The sequence below is a fragment of the Acanthopagrus latus genome, chromosome 4, assembly GCF_904848185.1.
Source record: "Acanthopagrus latus isolate v.2019 chromosome 4, fAcaLat1.1, whole genome shotgun sequence".
In the NCBI taxonomy this organism is placed as follows: domain Eukaryota; kingdom Metazoa; phylum Chordata; class Actinopteri; order Spariformes; family Sparidae; genus Acanthopagrus; species Acanthopagrus latus.
This window is the reverse complement of record NC_051042.1, coordinates 17,150,865-17,168,978: the sequence shown is the minus strand read 5'-3', so window position 1 is coordinate 17,168,978 and position 18,114 is coordinate 17,150,865. Positions and strand designations below refer to the sequence as shown.

Sequence of the window (18,114 nt, the reverse complement as noted above, 5' to 3'; positions counted from 1 at the left end):
TATGGTGTTATTGAATGTGTATATGTGCATGTAGGGCAGAAACCTCTAAATGGAATTTTAAGCAATTTGATTTAGGTCAGGCGAACAGGGTCATCGACAAGTAGGTGAATGTCTGTATGTTTTCCTTCCGTTTACAGTGACAACAACATGCAAAATGGTCATAAACACACCCACACACTGAATTATATGGGATAATTATGGTGTTTATGGCTGGCTCTTCAGGGACTCAGCTCCAGTTAGTTCTAAATCAAACACAGTTTTTACACACCACTTACACGGATCATTTACATCCCCATGTGATTTTCCTCTTCCAGCTCTAAAATAGGAACATACACCAAGAGGGTGTTCAAACATGGCCACCAGAAAGCCATCAGAACAGTCTTAATGTAATTTAGTGTCTGAGGCTCTGCTGCAGATTCTCTCATAAGCACATAATCAAATTCCAATGTGGTCACTTGATGTGAGGTTTTGCGTCATTTTGATTCTCACAACCTTTTCCAGGAAGAGCATGTTTTCCACTCAGCGTTTTCCATGGCTTTGTGGAAGGCTTAGGTGTAACTATTTGGCACACAATACATTTTTTAAATGTTATTTGGTAAAAATAAATAAGCAACTTCAATTAGTTCAACCAAAAATGAAAATTCAGTCATTATCTACTCATCCTCGTGCTGATGGAAAATTGGGTGAACTTTCCTAGTCCACAAAATTCTAGAGCTTCACAACAGAACAGCATCTCAGCATTCTCCTAAACAACTTAAGTAGATGGGTACTTGTTTTAACATAAACAAAAAACACAACTGAAATAAAACATACAACTCTTGCTCTATTTTTTCATTGTTTTTATTACATTTGAAAACAAGTCCCCATCTACTCCAGTGGTTTAATTTTTCATCAGCATGAGGATGAGTAAATAATGACTGAATTTTCATTTTTGATTGAACTAATTCTTTATGTTTTTGGGGTGCTGATTATGTATCATCTGCTCTAGCTTTGCCAACTTGTTGTACACATATATACAGGGCAATAATAATTGTCTAAAAAATGATGTGTGATGCTGTATTCTGCTGTGAAGCTCTTAAAACATAAAACATTTAACTTGCTTACAGCAACCACTTGTTTTTTCAATTACTGAGACAGAGTTATTTTTTTTTATCTGTCATTTGAATTGATAAATGTTTTTCAAGGACTAGGGGAACACTGAATCACCCATGCATGCAGCAGACATGTTTATATGCAGGCATGTATATAATTGGCTGAAGGGGAACAGATGACTGTATTTACCTGAGCTGCGTGGCGCTGCTGGAGAGGGCGCGGCTACTTACTTTACTTGCTGCCTTCACGGGCTGTCGAGCAAAGCACAACCTTTAAGTGGAAACGGCGAAACCTTGGGATTATATGTTGGAGTTGCATTTATAACGGTTAAGTTGTCGGTGGGTCAAAACGTGATATTACTATAATATGACAAATATGTGCTCGGCAAAGGCTTTTGGAAAATGTTTTGAAAGGCGTGTTCTCCTAAACTGCGGGCATTTTTGGTAAAAGGTGATCATCAGGTAGGTTTTACTAGCAGTCACATTTTATAAATCAAAAACATTAAAATAAAAGGTTCTGAGTAAAGCCAAAGCTGAAAACCGACGCAGCTCCAATTTTATTTCACCAAAGCCCCGTGATTGGGGCTTAACTCACGGTCAGCCATCCCATGAAAGCCCAGTCACGGGAATCACTCGAAAGCAGCATTAGTGCTGATTGACGTGTGTGCCCCGGGGGCTAAACGTCACCAGTCCGAAGTCTTCCCCAGAGTAGTCCTGACATGAGAGAGGGCTGGGAGTAACTTGGACGAGGACTAGCATTCATGTAGTCATCGTGTTTGGATGTTTTGTTGAGTTAGAGCTACGGTCCAGTTGGTTGTACTCCGAGGAAAAAAAGGGGGGGGGACCACCAGTAGCAGCAGGTGCACGTGGATCGCAATAAAACTAAAAGCAAACTCCTCTCCCTCCACACGGACTGAACATCAGCGGATCGATAAAACACTTAGAAGATCGAGCTGAAACGAGAGAAGTGAGATAATGGTTTCCACCGCGGTCCCCTCCCCGAGAATAGCGTGTTAATCCTGGCGAAACGAAGCAGCGTCTTGTCCCGTCTCTTCACACGCAAACATGGAGAAAGTTATCTGTGAGCAACGTTAACGCTTACCTCGACGTTCATGTTCGCCGTGAACTTTTACACTTGTTTTGCCTTGTTTTGGAGTGACAACCCGGTGGATGCATGCGGAGACTCTTGCACAGATTTTCAGGATAGTGCCAGAGCAGAAGAGAGGCAATGGAGAAGAAGAACAATACGACCGACCGGACCCGCTCCCCCGCTGACGGTAGAGCCAAAGAGCGAGTGGAAAGGTAACATTGATGTTAGCAAACGTGCAGTTACTGACTGAACACACGTTTACAATCATATTTAATGATTTTGTGAGGCCAAGAATAGTTGAGTAACTTAGATGATAAGTAAATGAAGAAGCAGCGAATAACTTTATCCCTCAGTTTGTAGGAATTGGAAGCAACTGGCCAACTAACTATTTTGGACCGTTACCTGAGACGTTAGCTTTAAGCTAACGCGACTCGAACAAAACTCCGTAACTAATTCGAATTTTCAAAAAATCGCGATACTTGCTGGAGGTAATTCACGTGTTTTTCCTCTAGCGAAGTTTCATTTGATGCGGTGATGTGTAGCTGCAGTGCAAAAGTCCTGTACTCTGAATATACTCTAAAGAAAGTCACTGAATCTTATTGGTCGAATGATGAATTCATGCATTATTGATTATCAGTCTGATAGAGTAATAAAACACTTTCTGTTAGTGTTATGCAGTTGCCTGCTGAGTGATATTGATGGTTTTGTTTTGCTCACTGAAACCTGGACTACAATATCACATTCAAATAAAACGTGGGGTTTATTAACCAATAGGCCTAATTGTATATTTAAAAATGAACCAGTGGATCTGTTCTAGGGGTAGACCAATTATCAGCCCTGGCTGATAAACGTGGCCGATAAGTAGCATTTTCCAATTATCAGTATGTGTGAGTCTTATGTTAGATTGCTGATAAATTAAAGTTTAAAATGTTCTGCTTTGGCTCTAATGCAGCATCCTGTCACTAAATGACCCACTCACAACAATATCTGGTTGGTTATCAGCCAACAGTAATAGTTTATTAGCACAGAACAATCTGAATATTGAGTAAATTGGAGTTAGTTGCACTCCATCACTGATTATTCTCAACATTTGTCACTAAGATTTTTATTTTTACTGCTAATGTGTATCGGTTCCAGTAATTTATTATCAGTCTCCTCGTTAATAAATAATGGACATCGATACTGAACCTGAAAAAACTGGACTATCTTTTGTCATATCATATAATGGTTCAGTAAAACTTAAGATTTAAATACTTAAATTTGTATATTTAGAAAAGAGCCAGTGGATCTGTACTCTGGCAGGTTATTTGATAAAAGATGCAACAGCCCCAAACTTTCTGTCTAAACACGTAAGCGTTTTGTCAAACTTTATGGTCACTTTGGAAGCTTTTAGAGGTAATTTTGATAAGATGTTCAAACCATTTGTATATTTAGGGTAGATTATTAGAAACTGCAGCCTCCAAGATGACCAGAGAATTGAACAAGGGCTGTTGAATTACACTGCCTTTACCTAGTTCCAGCTAATGGACTGTCAACTGACTGTATATTGGACTTGGGTGAGCTTGAAATGATGCAATTCAACCATTTTTCCACATGTAGACAGTTTTTTGTAGATGTTTGAAATTCAGCTGTTGCACAGTTCAAACAGACCACGATAACTCAAACCAACACCTGAGATATGGTGCCACGTTGACAAACTCCATGTGGATACATCCAGTGTGTGCCCTTGCTTTTGTTTTGGAAACAAAACCATTCTCAGATGAGGGACATAACCTTTGCATAATGATACCTCTGTTTTCATCCAGTATTTGCATTGCCATACTAGTTAATGCCTAAACTGTATGTAGTATACACATTAGTCAAATGGTTTCATGCTGTATATTCTGTTCTGAACATCAACAAAACAGATATAATGGCCTGCTATAGCTGATGTGTAAGTGCATTTCCTCTACAAGGGGTGACTTTCCTCTTTCAGAGTTAAGCTGCAGGGGGATTATCGTGTTACCTAAGCATTACGTTGAGCCACCAACACCCACAACTTTTTCATCTATAGCCAGACTGTAGATGAACAGTAGGTAACGTAGATGTAGACACTGTACATGAAGGTTCACATTTACAAAATAAAACTATTGATCTTTCCTTTGTGCTGTAATGGCTTTATCCAATCTAATAATGCTTTCACTGTGCTGAGTAAGAGGGATGACAAGGCATAAATGCTACAAAGGCTTTAAAGTAAAATGAGCCTGGACTAATGAATGACAACAGTTTTATGAGATTTGTAATTCTGATAGTGGAGGTGATTTACTGACTCGAATCAATCCTTTTCCTTTGTTGTGTTTAATTAATGTTAACAGTTTCTAACTTTGTGTTTATTGACTTAGTGTGGATCCATATGGCTTTGAGCGCTCTGCAGACTTTGATTATGACTCCTATGAGGAGCTCATGTCTGAGTATCTTGTTGTGCTCACCCGACGATCCATCAAGTGGTCCAAACTACTCAAGGGAAGAAGCAGGGTGCAGAAGAATGTAAAATGTAAGTGTGAAAAGTGAACACACCAGTGTCCTCTCTGAGTGAGTGCACAGCATAAAACTGAACCAAACCTAAATGTTTCTGCTCTCATACAGTAAAGCGTTATGTACGCAAGGGAATCCCTAATGAGCACCGTGCTCGCATCTGGATGGCAACCAGTGGGGCTCAAGACCAGCTAGAGAAGAACCAAGGGTACTACCAGTCCCTGCTGGGAGCCCAGCAAGACCCAAAGCTTGTGGGGGTCATCCGTACAGGTAAAGCAGTTCCTTATTCACCCCTATACTCTCTCAGTCCGCCTTTAAATCCTAACACACCGAGACCTAGACTGCACATGCATGCATATATTTCTCTCTGTTTCATCATTGTGTTTTCAGTGTCAGTTTGTGTTTCTCTGATATATCAAATATGACATTCCATTCTGTCAATGTAAAAACTGAGATACTCTACAATATGATAACACTAAGGCTAATCCAAGTTCACATTTTCTAATAATCCCAACATACTTGGGTATGGCTTGTCCAGATGTAAAGGAAGGAGTTTTCCACAAAATTTGTTTTCATTCACCTATGAGTGTACAAAAGGCCAAAATGCATAGAAATGCTTAGTGCCAACCTCAGACAACTAACCCAAGTCAAGATTAGCAGTGCACTTGAACCTCTAACTACATGTAACCCCTCACTGGGGGAAAATTCACCTCTAGTGCTACAATTATCATTTAGTATACAAAACAAATCGGTTAAATTATTTCTTGTCAACGTGAGACTGATTAAAAGTAGGAAATGGGAAACATGAATGTTCTGTTTAAAAAGTTGCAGTCAGCACTGTGTGGTCAGCATCTGATTGTCTGAGATGAAAAATGTGAGCTGACTGCACTGAATAAGTAAAATAACTAGATTTAGTTTGAACACAGAGTCAGAGAATTCTTTCCCTCTGTCTGCCTCTGAGGTTGATCCAGTATGCTGATTCGGCTGAACGTTGCTGATTAATGCTGACTATGGTGAACTGTGCCAGACGCACTACAAACCCTGCAGGCACCAGTCAGCCACGCGGGGCACGGTGATGCCCAACAGTTTGATGTGTCAGAGCGTTTACGCTTGGCATTACAGAATGTTATATTATCACAGATGTCCGTGTTAAGTGTGACACACTGAACCAGATCTACTACATTTGCTGATGTTTCATTGTGTGTGATACTGAGGGGGCATAGACACATAAATGGCAAAGCATTAAAAGAACAGACTGGTTTGGTGTGTTCGGGTACTGGTGATGAGATAAAAAACAATCCAGGAAGGGCAGTTTATGTGATAGATCAGATCAGATGCAAAAACACCACATATTATTGGCTCAAAATATGACATGAAGGACTTTACAACATTGGAAAAATATCAGAATGTCAGAGCTGTGCTGACTGGCTGTGTTTGATCTGCGGGTCCTCAATTTAGTACTTGATAATTTGTAATACAGTTCACATACAGTATTTGAACTAGGTGTGTATGTCAGCAAGTGGAAAATAAACCAACAAAACAACATACAAAAGTCTTTCTCACTTTAGCTGCAGTGTCACCCATAATTTGAATACAAGACTGGTAGCTGTTTCAATTGTAAAAGCTGACTCTGTGGTTCTTGCTCTCATGCTTGAAAAAAACCCCAAAAACATCACTATGCATTAGTGTTGTCAGTGTCGGGGAGTTTTTTGTTATGTTTTGATTTGTTCTCTAGATAATGATGTTCACTTTCCCATTCTATCTAGTTGTGTTGGTAATGGTCTTGATGCGGTTGCCCCACTATTCCTGAATGAATGTAGAGAAACACTGGGATAAATCTCTTGATATTACTTAGTGCCTGTGTTCTTCTTTCAGACTTGAACCGAACGTTTCCAGACAACATCCACTTCCGCAGGATGTCGAACCAATGTCTGCAGAAAGCTCTGTCCAATGTGCTGCTGGCTTATGGCCACCACAACCCAACTGTGGGCTACTGTCAGGTAATACTACTGAAGATCTCAAACTTTCTTACAAGCATGACAGAGATTTCAGAGAACAGTGTGAGAACATAGTGTATTTTCAACTTGGTAATATAGGCGAAAAAACAACAAAGTGCTGCATACCTGGCCTAAATATGTACTATTATATGTATTAACCATAAAAGAAGCAGCAGTGTAAATGTGCGTGTGTTGAAGTATAAATTGTATATCGAAAGTGTGGTTGGTCATCAGTCTGTGGTGCTTTTCTTCAAAAGAGTATACAACACACGTGTCCTAAGGAAGGCTATTTGTGTCAGCTCAGTGTGGCCCCACGTTAATCATTAACATTTGAAAGGCAAATTTTATTCAGCAGACCATATGCAGCTTCATTTGCAATTCAAACAGACAACAGGGCTGTGTTGTTGTTGTTGTTGTTGTTGTTTCCGTATAAAAATAAAACTGCAACCCATCCATCTGTAGTGGTACACCAGTAGCCTCTTTTTGTTTGATTTCATGTCGAGTGTACACTCAGTCCTCACTTACCTGGATGCTTTATTAAAGAACTCTCCAGCCTCTAATAAGACCTGTTCAGGCAGGATCTTAAGATTCATGCGGAACCTGAGTGTGTCTCTCTTTGGTCTTCAGGGGATGAACTTCATAGCTGGGTATCTACTTTTAATCACAAAAGATGAGGAGACATCATTCTGGCTGATGGATGCACTGCTCGGGAGAATTTTACCAGGTGTGTACGTGTATGTGTGTACATTATTTTGCCATTGCTGTGGTCTCGGTACAGTTGTGTTTGTGAGTGTCAGGACCAGTAGTAATCCCCAGGAGGTCACACGGTCTTTATCTGTCTTAAAAACTGACAGTGTATTTTCATTGGTGTCTTGCACTCACTTAAAAAATGAGCTGTTTTGCGTAAGACGGAACAAAATTAATAAGCGGCTATAGCTCAGGGATAGAGCGTCTTGGTAATTAGAGGTTGCTGGTTTGATTCCCCTTGTCTGCATGCCGAAGTGTCTTTGGGCAAGATGCTGTTCCTGATGTGCTGGTCGGCTCCTTGCATTGCAGCCACCTCCATCATTGTATGAATGTATGTCACTTTCGACAAAAGCTGCTGATAAATGTAAAAGGTAAATGTAATAATTTGACTTTGAGATTTAAGCAGTTTTTCTGTTTACAGGTAATTCATAGCAATGTATAACTCACAAAGATGTGTTTGTGGTTACAGACTACTACAGTCCAGCCATGCTGGGGCTGAAGACGGACCAGGAGGTGTTAGGCGAACTGGTGAAGGTTAAAATCCCTGGAGTCTGGCAGACCATGGTGGATCATAATGTCATGTGGACCCTGGTGGTCTCCCGATGGTTCATTTGTCTCTACATAGACATATTACCAGTAGAGGTGAGTGCTTTCGTGTGTGTTTCATGGTGCGAACAGGAAGGAATCCCATTTATTTGTTTCACCTCGTATCAAGAAAATGTCAACATTTCTGTATTCAGAAATTACAATATATTAAACAAAGCAAAGATATTCTAAACCTTAAAAAAGTCTTTTTAAAAAAGTTAAGTTCTTCTACTGTCTCAAATAATTAGTGGATTCAGAGAAAAATTAGATTATTATATCTTAAATTTTTCCTTCTCTTCCAATTTGGAATGGCTAACACACAATGCACATCAGTCCTTAGTTTTGCTAACTTCCTCTGTTGGCCTGGGCAGGACTGCAATGTTTGTTCTCCAAATACACATGAAGCCTCAGTAGAAGGGTGTAACACCTGCAGAGGTTCATGCTTTTGCCTCGAGAGTTCACCCCCACCTCCAGGCAGCAGTCTAGCCAGTATGATATCCTACCATGGCAAAGGACATCATTTCCCCACTAATTTCCCACCCAAAGATGGATTCAGGGTTGCTGCTATAGTTGCTAAATTGCACCTCTGCTCCACTTGAGAACAGCATCTGAGTTGGACATTTCAAGATATAGCCAGATTTTTAGTTTAACACATTAATAAAATGAACCAACATTATCAACAGTGTTTAAAGATGTCCATGTACTTTGTTGCAGAGATTTAGAACTTACTACAACTAAGTTTTTGTTGTTGCAGTCCTTATTGTGCATGGCTACTCTGGTGGGATTAATATCTTTGTTGTTGTTCTTCTGCAGACAGTCCTGAGGATTTGGGACTGCCTGTTCTACGAGGGCTCTAAAATCCTGTTCCGTGTAGCCCTGACACTGATCCACCACAATGAGGCTCTGATCCAACAGGCCCAGTCGCTGCCCGACGTCTGCCAAAACTTCAAGCAGATCACCCACGGACCATTTGTTGAGGAATGCCACACATTCATGCAGGTTGGACAAAAAGAGAGGTCTCCCATCACTGCTTGTCATTGAAAGTGTAATTTCACTGGAGGAGAGATTGCATGAGATAAACTTCTCTTGTGATTTTCCTTCTTTAATCACATAATCCTGGTGTTTCCTGCCTTTTCCTAGAAAATCTTCACTGAACCAGGAAGTCTCTCCACGGCAACCCTGACTAAGCTGCGGGCGACGTGTCGATCTCGTGTTATTGCAGAAGAATCATGAACCTGAACTTCCTGTTGCTTTGAATCAATACACATTCCACTGGGATCAGCGCTCAGCAGTTCATTTGCACCTTTTCTTTTTTACTGACTACTAGATTCTGTATAGTTTTTGTCTTGAGCAGATTTTGAGATGGTCGTACAGTCTTAACTGTAAATACTTGGTTAATGAGTATATTCTCAGAAATGTGCTGTGAGCTCATGACTCCATTTAAGATTAACATGTAGTTTGTCTTTGAATATGCACTTTACTTCAGAAAGTCAGAGACACTGTTGAGAAGGAAGCTCGGCAGTGAAGGTCTGATAAATTATGTGTTGCATACTATAAGCACAAGCCAAGAGGAACCTGCCTACTGTATTTCACAGTAAATGATGAATGACTGACAAAATTCCATGCTGGAATGACTTGTTGTCATAACTGAATGTGACTCACACTTTATTTTTTCAAACATTTCCAAAATACTTACTGGTTGTTTTCATTTTTGGGACAATGTTGTAGTTCGTGACCTCAACTATTAATTCAAGTGCACTGTGATTAAGGCACGATTGAATGGGCTGCTCTCTTTTTCTAACAAAGCTGTGAACTTTGTTCCGTGTTTGGGTTTTGTGGCCCATTATACTGTCATAGAACTGGCAAAAATAACCTTGGCGTGCATCCCAGCTCCAGCTATTTAGCGTTAACGCCCACCTGGTTGAATAGCTCAGAGTAAACAGCTGTGTTAGTGCAAAACAAGTTGAAACAAAGCATTAAGCTACGACAAACAAACCAAAAAAAAAAATGGTGCTTGATTTTAAGATGTTTATTAACTTTCAGAAAGATGCGTAATAGAAAACGAGATCAAACCATTTTCTACAAAAATAAAAGATCAAATCACCACGGTTCTTATTAACATTTCTTCAAGGGGAGAGTGGGAGAAAGCACAAATAGAAAATGAACCCATTCACCTGTTCACTTGTAATGTAAGGTTCTGTTTGTAATGTTTGGCTGGACACACTGTTTACACAAAGCAACTATTCCCTGTTTCTATCATCACAATTACAACACTGCAGTTAATTAGTTATGCCTCAGTGAATTATTGGGTCGATTCTGTTTTTTTTGTCAGTCTCCACTATGAAGGTATATGCTGGGAAAAGACACACATTCAGAGCTTTCCCTTTTCTTAACGTCACTGGGATTATCTGATGCTCATGACGCTTCAAAAATGTTAGTAAACAAGCCATTGGAACTTTTTAAAAATTATCTCCGTCGTACATTTCATTCGACTCTCCCTCTAAATTTTTCCTTGCATGGGATATTAAATAATTACACAGCTAAAAACAACAAACAGCAGTTCAAGCAAGTCCATCCAATTCCTAGATCATAATGAAACAATAGACAGCTGACGGTGAACTTGCAGCAGCAAATTCAAAATGCCTCCATCCTTGATTATTTGAAGACTCTCTTGAAGTCTTCTTGGGCTTCAAAAATATGCACACCATCTAAATTTAGCAGGTCTTTGGCTTCTCGTCATCATCATCATCTCACAGAGGAAGTGAAAAGAAAAGAAAATATCCAGGAGGTCACACAGGATATACAAAACATGCAGTCACCTCAGAGCAACAGCTGCTCATGTCCACAGTCTTATTAAACGCTCACTCACACACTTGGGCTCATCTTTCCATCATTCAGTCTGTCAGGTTTAAGTTAAATGAAGCATTCGATCAAATTGTCTGGTAACCAGCATGGCTCCTCTTCCTGCCTATTAGATAGGCAATGAGGACAATCAGTACCAGGCCGGCAAGAGCTGCTCCAACAATGATGGGGATGAGCATCTGGTCTTGGTCCATCTGACACTCCTCCGCTGGAGACAGAGTGAAAATAAGGGCAAACACAGAAGGGGAGAGGTTAATTTCTATTGGAGAATTTTGTATCTAGAAACGTAATTTATGTGCAGCAGCTTACTTTGCATTATGATCGGGCTTGATGCAGTCATAATCCATTAGATAGACAGTGCTGGAACAGACGGATTACTGATTCTGAACCCTTGTGCGAACCTTGTTCAAGACAACTGAATCTCTGCCCACATCTGAACTTGTTTCTCTGATGGCTCGGTTTGAGAAACAACAGAGCTAATTATAGCCTCCTAAGTGGTGATAAACATCCTGAGCCACAAATACGCCCATAAATAATAGTATGGCTGAGCTTAGTGCAATTCAACATGTTTTTTAAGAATTTTCATTTAAAAGAAAAAGTGATTTTTTTTGGGAAGTGTGCTAATTAACTTTCTTGCAGAGCATTACATGAGAAAATTGATACCACTCTCATGGGTGCCTCCTAAATATGATGTTACAGCCAGCAGTTGATAAGTGTACCTTAGCGTCAAGACTTAAAACAAAGGGAACAGGAAGCAAACATCTCTCTGAAGTTAACAAATAGGCTTATCAGGCTCTCTGAAGCTCCCTTGTTAAAAACATCTATCTTGTTTATCAACTTTTGTACATAACCTTACTTTTATCTAACTCTCTGAAAAAGCATATTCCCCAAAATGTGAAACTTCATGAAAACTGTTAACCTCATTAGTCTACTGTAGCATTTGTGATGTGGCAATTCGCCCTTTAAACCCCAAGGTCCTCCAATTTTTAAATTTTTTAGGGTTAAGTTTTTAACCCTAACCCTAGAAAATTGGCTTGGGGCTTAAAGGGTTAAGTGTCATCTCCTATCTCTCCTATGCAGTAGAGTGCTACCTACTCCTACTTCAGACTTAAAAACTTGGGATAACAGCATGAAAGACAAAAGAGACACTTTGTACCTGTAGCAAACTGGTTGGTGGTGACCTCGAAGGGCTGGACCTGCAGTCTGAATGTGTTGAGGGAGAAGTTCGGTACCACAGCCAGAGTTTGCTCTGTGTTGCACATGTAGGAGCGTCCCTTCGTACTCCGCAGGTAGTTGAGACTGGTGTTGCTAGCTGAAAGAGGAGCTATGGAGAGATACTGGCTATTAATTCTTTGCTGTAAGTAAATCAGAGCTGATAAAATACATGTTGCTTGTGAGAAATGACTTACCGGTCATATCAGACCAATTAGCAAGCAGAGTCAGTGCACTCAGGTGGTACTTGTTGCTCGTGGAGTTCTGTGGATGGGAGCAAATGGGTTGAACGAACAAACCAAAAAAAAGTGACCATGTACCTTAATTCAAGAAAGAGGAGGGACGATCTTACCAGAGTGAATGTGAAGTTGAGCGTGGTGGTTCGCCCCTCTGTCAAAATCAAGGTAGCACTGCTGGCTTCACATGATCCTGATGAACTTGTCAGATTCGGAGTCACGTTAACTAATTCTTGGACAGTCTGGCCAAAAAAAACAAAACAGATATAATTGGTATGGTTGAAGTTTGGACTAAAATTAAAGTTTGGACTAAATTGTTTTCCTACGAATTTTCCTCTTCTACCTTATTCTGAGATTGAGAAAAATAGGAGACATTGAGCTGCAATCCCATTTGGGCCAGGAGACACGCCGTGCCGTTGGTGTTGTTCACAGAGTACATGCCCCGTTCAGGTGTGCCTGGAGGGGTCGGTGCAGGAGTTACGGTCGTTGTAGCACTGGTAGTGGTGGTGGTGGGGGGAGCTGTAGTACTGGCCTGATCTGCCATACATACACTTTCTGTGACAAGAGGAAACATAAAGAAATATGTAATCAGCAGGTGCAGAAGGACCACTAAACACCCACCAGCTCTGGAACAAATCAGTGTCATACCTGTTGGACTCAGGTCATTTCCTGGCATATATGCCTCCAGCCTCATGTTAGAGAAAGTGACCGTTACTCCGCCAACTCCAAAAGTGGCGGGGCTCAAACAGCGGTATGTTGTGTTGATTGGGGCCCAGATACCAACTGATGATGACACCACAGTGACCACATCTAGGACAAAATCAAACATACAACAGATCAGTTATACAGCAAGTCTATAATATAGTACCTGTGGAATCTGACTCCATTAGTTATTTATTCACAATTTAGTGGACATCTTTTCCACTATATCTAATTTGCTCTGGTGTGAATTTTTTGGCCTATACAAGCTTGACACCAAACCCAATCTGTACTTCACGGTAGAGTTTGTTTCTGAATTTGCTCTCACCGGAGCTGTTGGCCTCAGGGAAGATAGAAGTGTCACTGAGGTTGTACTGCAGCGACAGGTTTGCGACACTATACAGACTCCCATTGGTTGAAAAGCTCAGCCCCAGTGCATGGCCAGGTCCGAACACCGCCACCAGCCATGGTGCGTTTCCGTCTGTGCCGCATGAACTGCTGCCTGCATCGACGGTGGCGGAGTCAGGAAGAGAGACCTGCACTGTTCTCTGAGGAGAGACAAAGGATATAGCTGGTGTTCATGAGGATATAAAATCAATAGGATTGGTTTCAGCAATGGAAAACAAATTGTGGTTGTCATTGTCCATACTGTGCTGTTGGAGGTGTTGTATGTGATGGAGAATGATGCAGTCAGCTCAGCCTTAATGCAGGTGGAGTTCCCCTGGTTCACCTCAAGGGTAACGGCCTGAATGCGACCTGTAGAGGAGAACATCATCTTAAAAACAAATGTAATATGAACTGAAATTTTCCTTAAAAAATACCCTATAAGTGTTGAATGCTTAACAGATTATTCCGCACATTTGTGACCTGATGATGAGTTAGACTGCGAATACAGCTCAGTTTGCTGATAAACAAATCAAATGCTTTGTGAAACAAACTTTACTGTTTTGATATTAGGAGTGCTGCAAATATTAATCGATAAGTGCTACTCGATAAGAATACAAACTTTTACTGTATTCAACAACTCCTTTATTAGCTTCACACAATTTTGGAAGCACTGACTGACATTTTTCATCATTTCCCTGACTTTTTGTAGACCAAACAACTGATTACTTAATCATGTAGACAATTGACAAGATTGATCAACAATGAGAATAATTGTTAGTTGCAGCCCAAGACATTAGAATACTGAGTGTTACGTATTATTGTATGAGTATTAGGAATTCATTTCTGGGTCTTCTGGTTTGTATTTCACTGGCCTGGTTAGATAACAGCTATAAAATGAGCACAAATGATAACAGCAATGATTATTACAACATCAGCAGGGTTACATGATGCCATGTCCTACATTCACAATAAAGCAGTTCACACAAGTCACCACCAGAGGTCTGTAGACAGCTAAAAGTGATAAGGCATTTTCTGACAGAACTGCTAAACTTTTAGAGCTGCAGCTCAACTCCAGACTTGTACATGGTGTAAATGAACATGGTGCCACTTTGTCTTCTATGAACAGAATTACCGAGCAATATTTACCAACTCAGCCGACCTGGCAACTTCCACACTGACATTGTATGCTATTAATACTTTTATTACCTGGAAACTGCAAACTCACTGTGGCACGTCCAAGTGTGGACTATAGTGGCTTTTCAGGACTTGTGTACTACTCAACCCGACAAACTCAAATCCTTAATAAAACTAATGCACCCATTTGTAATACTTTAACACAATACAGGAGTTTCACCACTTGATTCACACTTTCCAGAATGTCCACAAAGGGGATGAGGCTAAAATGTGACCGTTGCATGACTGCAACTATTACTCTTTGATACAGCACGGACACGGTTTCTTGTTTACTTTACAGATTGTGTTTTACTTCTTTATTCTGCCTGGTCAGACTTGCGTAATAAAGGACTTATCAATTCAAATGACTAATCAAGCCACCAATGCTGGCAGGTTTAAAAATTCACTTGCCACACTCATTTTTTTACTGCAGAGAGGGATTTTTGGGCTTGGAAAGATTCTTCAAATAGTAGTAGGTGAACAGCTTACATTGCAGACAGATTTATTTAAGGTTAGGGGTGTTGTCTCACAAGAACTAATTTCATAACTCGCTTACAACACAACTGACTGATTGAGCTCTTCTGTCTTTCAGATTCATTTCACTTCCCTGTCTGTCATTTTGAGCTTTCTCCATAAATATAATCTACTGATCTTAATAGAAAAAGAGCTCTGCTTCAGTCTTGTCGATATATATCAAAACCCTCCCTGCTGGTTTGCCTGAAACTTGACCCCAATGTGACCTCTCTGTTCACTCAGTAAACGAACAGTGAACACTGAACACGGTTTACACAACACTGCAATCTGATCGGGCAGTAAAAGCAGCAGTGTGTACAAAGTATCAAGCTTCAAACAGCAGCGTTTTAAATGGTTTGTGTGAAGAGAAAATCAAAACAGAAAAGTGTCCCTGTGTTGCGAGGAAATGCTGGTGCAGCAGGATGGAAACCCCACGGTCACATGCGGTCTTCAGTTCAGAAGTTGGTGCTTACTTAAAAACAACTACAATACTTAATGTATACATTTTAGAATGGGCAGTGAGAGGTGCAGAAATACATACAGCAACTGCTCAGCTTTAGCTGTCTTGGCCTGGTTTCCTGCATCAGCAGCCAGGAACCGTGTGTTCAGGGTGATTACACTGGTTAGAAACTAACACTGTCAGTAGGCCTCTAATGGGCTGTGTGCAACACAAAGCCATCATAGCGGTCACGTGAAGCTCTCAGACGACACAACAATGAGGCCAATCTGCTGGCCCACAACATTAACAAAACCTGGGTGTTACATTAGAAGAGAATAGAATGATGTCCGAGGTCTTTTCCGGTAACTCTGGTCTGTTTTGACATGACAAGTTAGTTGTTGTCTGAGGACAGCTGATCTTTGGATTATATTATCTGGATTATCTCTTAATTACATTCATACTCAGAACACAAATTAATATGTAACTAATTTTTACATCTTAAGCAGGTGGTTTAAGATGTTGAAGACCTCCTCTAACAATAGCATAACTATCTTATTTAACAGTTAGTTATACATAAAATGAAACTACACTGTACTTGGGTTAATGCATTACACATATGCCTGTGTGTATGTGTGTCACATTTTATCAGTGTTGTAAAAAGTCATACCAAAGTGAAAGTATAACGTGAAATAATAAAAAAAAGTAAAAAGTCACATGTGAATAGTGCTTGAGTACAAGTCTTAAAGTATCTGACATCTAATTTACTTAAATATCAAAGGTACAAGTAATGGTAAAATTAAAGGCTACATATATTAATATGTATGTGTTAACTGAATACTATGGATCCAACATATCATAGTATCATAGTGTTTTTTTTTTTACCTGATCCAATCTAATCTGATTAATTCTTTTTTCAAAAAATTCACTACTTTGACTCAGATGCAGTTGTACAATGCATCGATAAGTACAGTATGGTAAGTATAAAGCAGCAGAAAATGGAAATGCTCAAATAAAGTACAGGTAGGTCAAAATTGCATATTGCTTGAGTAAATGTATTTAGTTAAGGGACATCAGTAAAAGTAAGATATCTAGCTAAAGTATAGTTAGAATATCTGACATTAAATGTAAAAGTAAGAATGCATTTTATATATATATATATATATATATATATATATATATATTTATATATATATATATATGTATGTATATGTGTGTATATTTTTGTGTGTGTGTATATATATATATATATATATATATATATATATATATATATATATATATATGTTTTCATATGCATATATCATGGGTCCATCGATTAACGGCCTAGCCAGTTATCAGTTCTAAAATCCTGAATACTGTAAATGTTAGTTCAAGGATTGCACTCATGTGGCTCTGATGCAGCAAGTAATCTGATAAGTTACTAGTAACTAAAGTTACCAAATGTATTCAGTGAGTAAAAAGTCTTATATTTGCCTCCAAAAGGTAATGCTGTGGAAGTATAAAGTGCCAGAGAATGAAAATACTCAAGTAAAGAACAAGTACCTCAAAATTGTAATTCAGCACAGTATTTGAGTAAATGTACTTAGTTACAGTCCATCGCTGCATATTATGTAGGTTATGTGTATTATGTAGGTTATGTGTAACACAAATAATATATATCTGACGCATTATTTCCATCTAAATTAAATTACCTAGCTAACTGCTAGCTTGTTTACAGATTATTGTCTCGAGTACATGTACAGACTGTTATTTAAAATGTCACACATTGTCGAGGGTGACATAAATATAAAATAAAATCTGTTCCGTCCGAACACCAGGTCACACCCAGATATCAAACTTGCCACAGTCAAAGATATAATGTAAGTGAATGATATTTTTGAGCTAGCGTTACTTGTTCCGGCTGAACTCCGTCAGTGAAGCTAACACCGACACCGCAGCGGACCCAACGGTCGGCTTCGTGACGCTCGGTCAGACGGTAACCCGAACAATACTCACCGAAAACCGCAAACCAGGCGATGATGAGCGCTGCCAACGCGTGAGAGAGTTTCATCCTTCGGCTCGAGTGACACCACGGAGCACACTTCACTTCTCAGTCCCTGTAGAGGAGAAGAAAAGGCGCCCAGAGAGAGGGGGCTGCGGGCGCAGGTGGGTCAACACGACGCACTGCCGCCGAGCGCACTTGGCTTGACGGGATTCACGGACAGTTGGCTTAACGTGACGCGACGCTGCTGCTGCTGCTGTTGTTGTTGTTGTTGATGACGATGACGTTCCTCTGCTCTCAAAGCCTTTATTACCGTGTCCTGAAGCACACCCTGCTAGTAGAAACGATCCATAGACGCGTTTAGATATCAGCCGGAGCCTCAGTGACTGAACGAGCCATGTCCCGTCATGTGAACTGGTAGCATTTAGAGCCGCCCGGTCACGTGAGACCGCCCCCTCTGTGTTTCGTGAGGACCGGGCTTTCTATTCAGGGCCGACACTCGCCGACTCTCCGCACAGGACGAAACAAAATGGCAATAACACACACACACGGCGGAGAAACGGGCAGCACGTCTACCCTGTGTATCTG

General features: G+C 40.2%; 2 protein-coding genes across 2 annotated transcripts; one reads left to right on the top strand and one right to left on the bottom strand.

The window, feature by feature from the left end:
- Positions 1 to 1,762: 1,762 nt before the first annotated feature.
- grtp1a (growth hormone regulated TBC protein 1a) lies at positions 1,763 to 9,647 on the top strand. Its single transcript, XM_037095194.1, has 8 exons — positions 1,763 to 2,393; positions 4,563 to 4,714; positions 4,807 to 4,965; positions 6,571 to 6,695; positions 7,320 to 7,416; positions 7,909 to 8,081; positions 8,838 to 9,023; positions 9,165 to 9,647. Exons 1-8 carry the CDS (start codon positions 2,320 to 2,322, stop codon positions 9,255 to 9,257), a joined length of 1,059 nt encoding a protein of 352 aa, XP_036951089.1. The 5' UTR covers positions 1,763 to 2,319; the 3' UTR covers positions 9,258 to 9,647.
- A 391-nt stretch (positions 9,648 to 10,038) lies between these two features.
- lamp1a (lysosomal associated membrane protein 1a) lies at positions 10,039 to 18,111 on the bottom strand. Its single transcript, XM_037095193.1, has 9 exons — positions 17,541 to 18,111; positions 13,683 to 13,789; positions 13,362 to 13,581; positions 12,983 to 13,144; positions 12,678 to 12,889; positions 12,451 to 12,576; positions 12,296 to 12,362; positions 12,043 to 12,210; positions 10,039 to 11,094 (listed from the first exon to the last, which is right to left on the bottom strand). The coding sequence occupies exons 1-9, from the start codon at positions 17,593 to 17,595 to the stop codon at positions 10,955 to 10,957; spliced, it is 1,257 nt and encodes a 418-aa protein (XP_036951088.1). The 5' UTR covers positions 17,596 to 18,111; the 3' UTR covers positions 10,039 to 10,954.
- Positions 18,112 to 18,114: the final 3 nt, after the last annotated feature.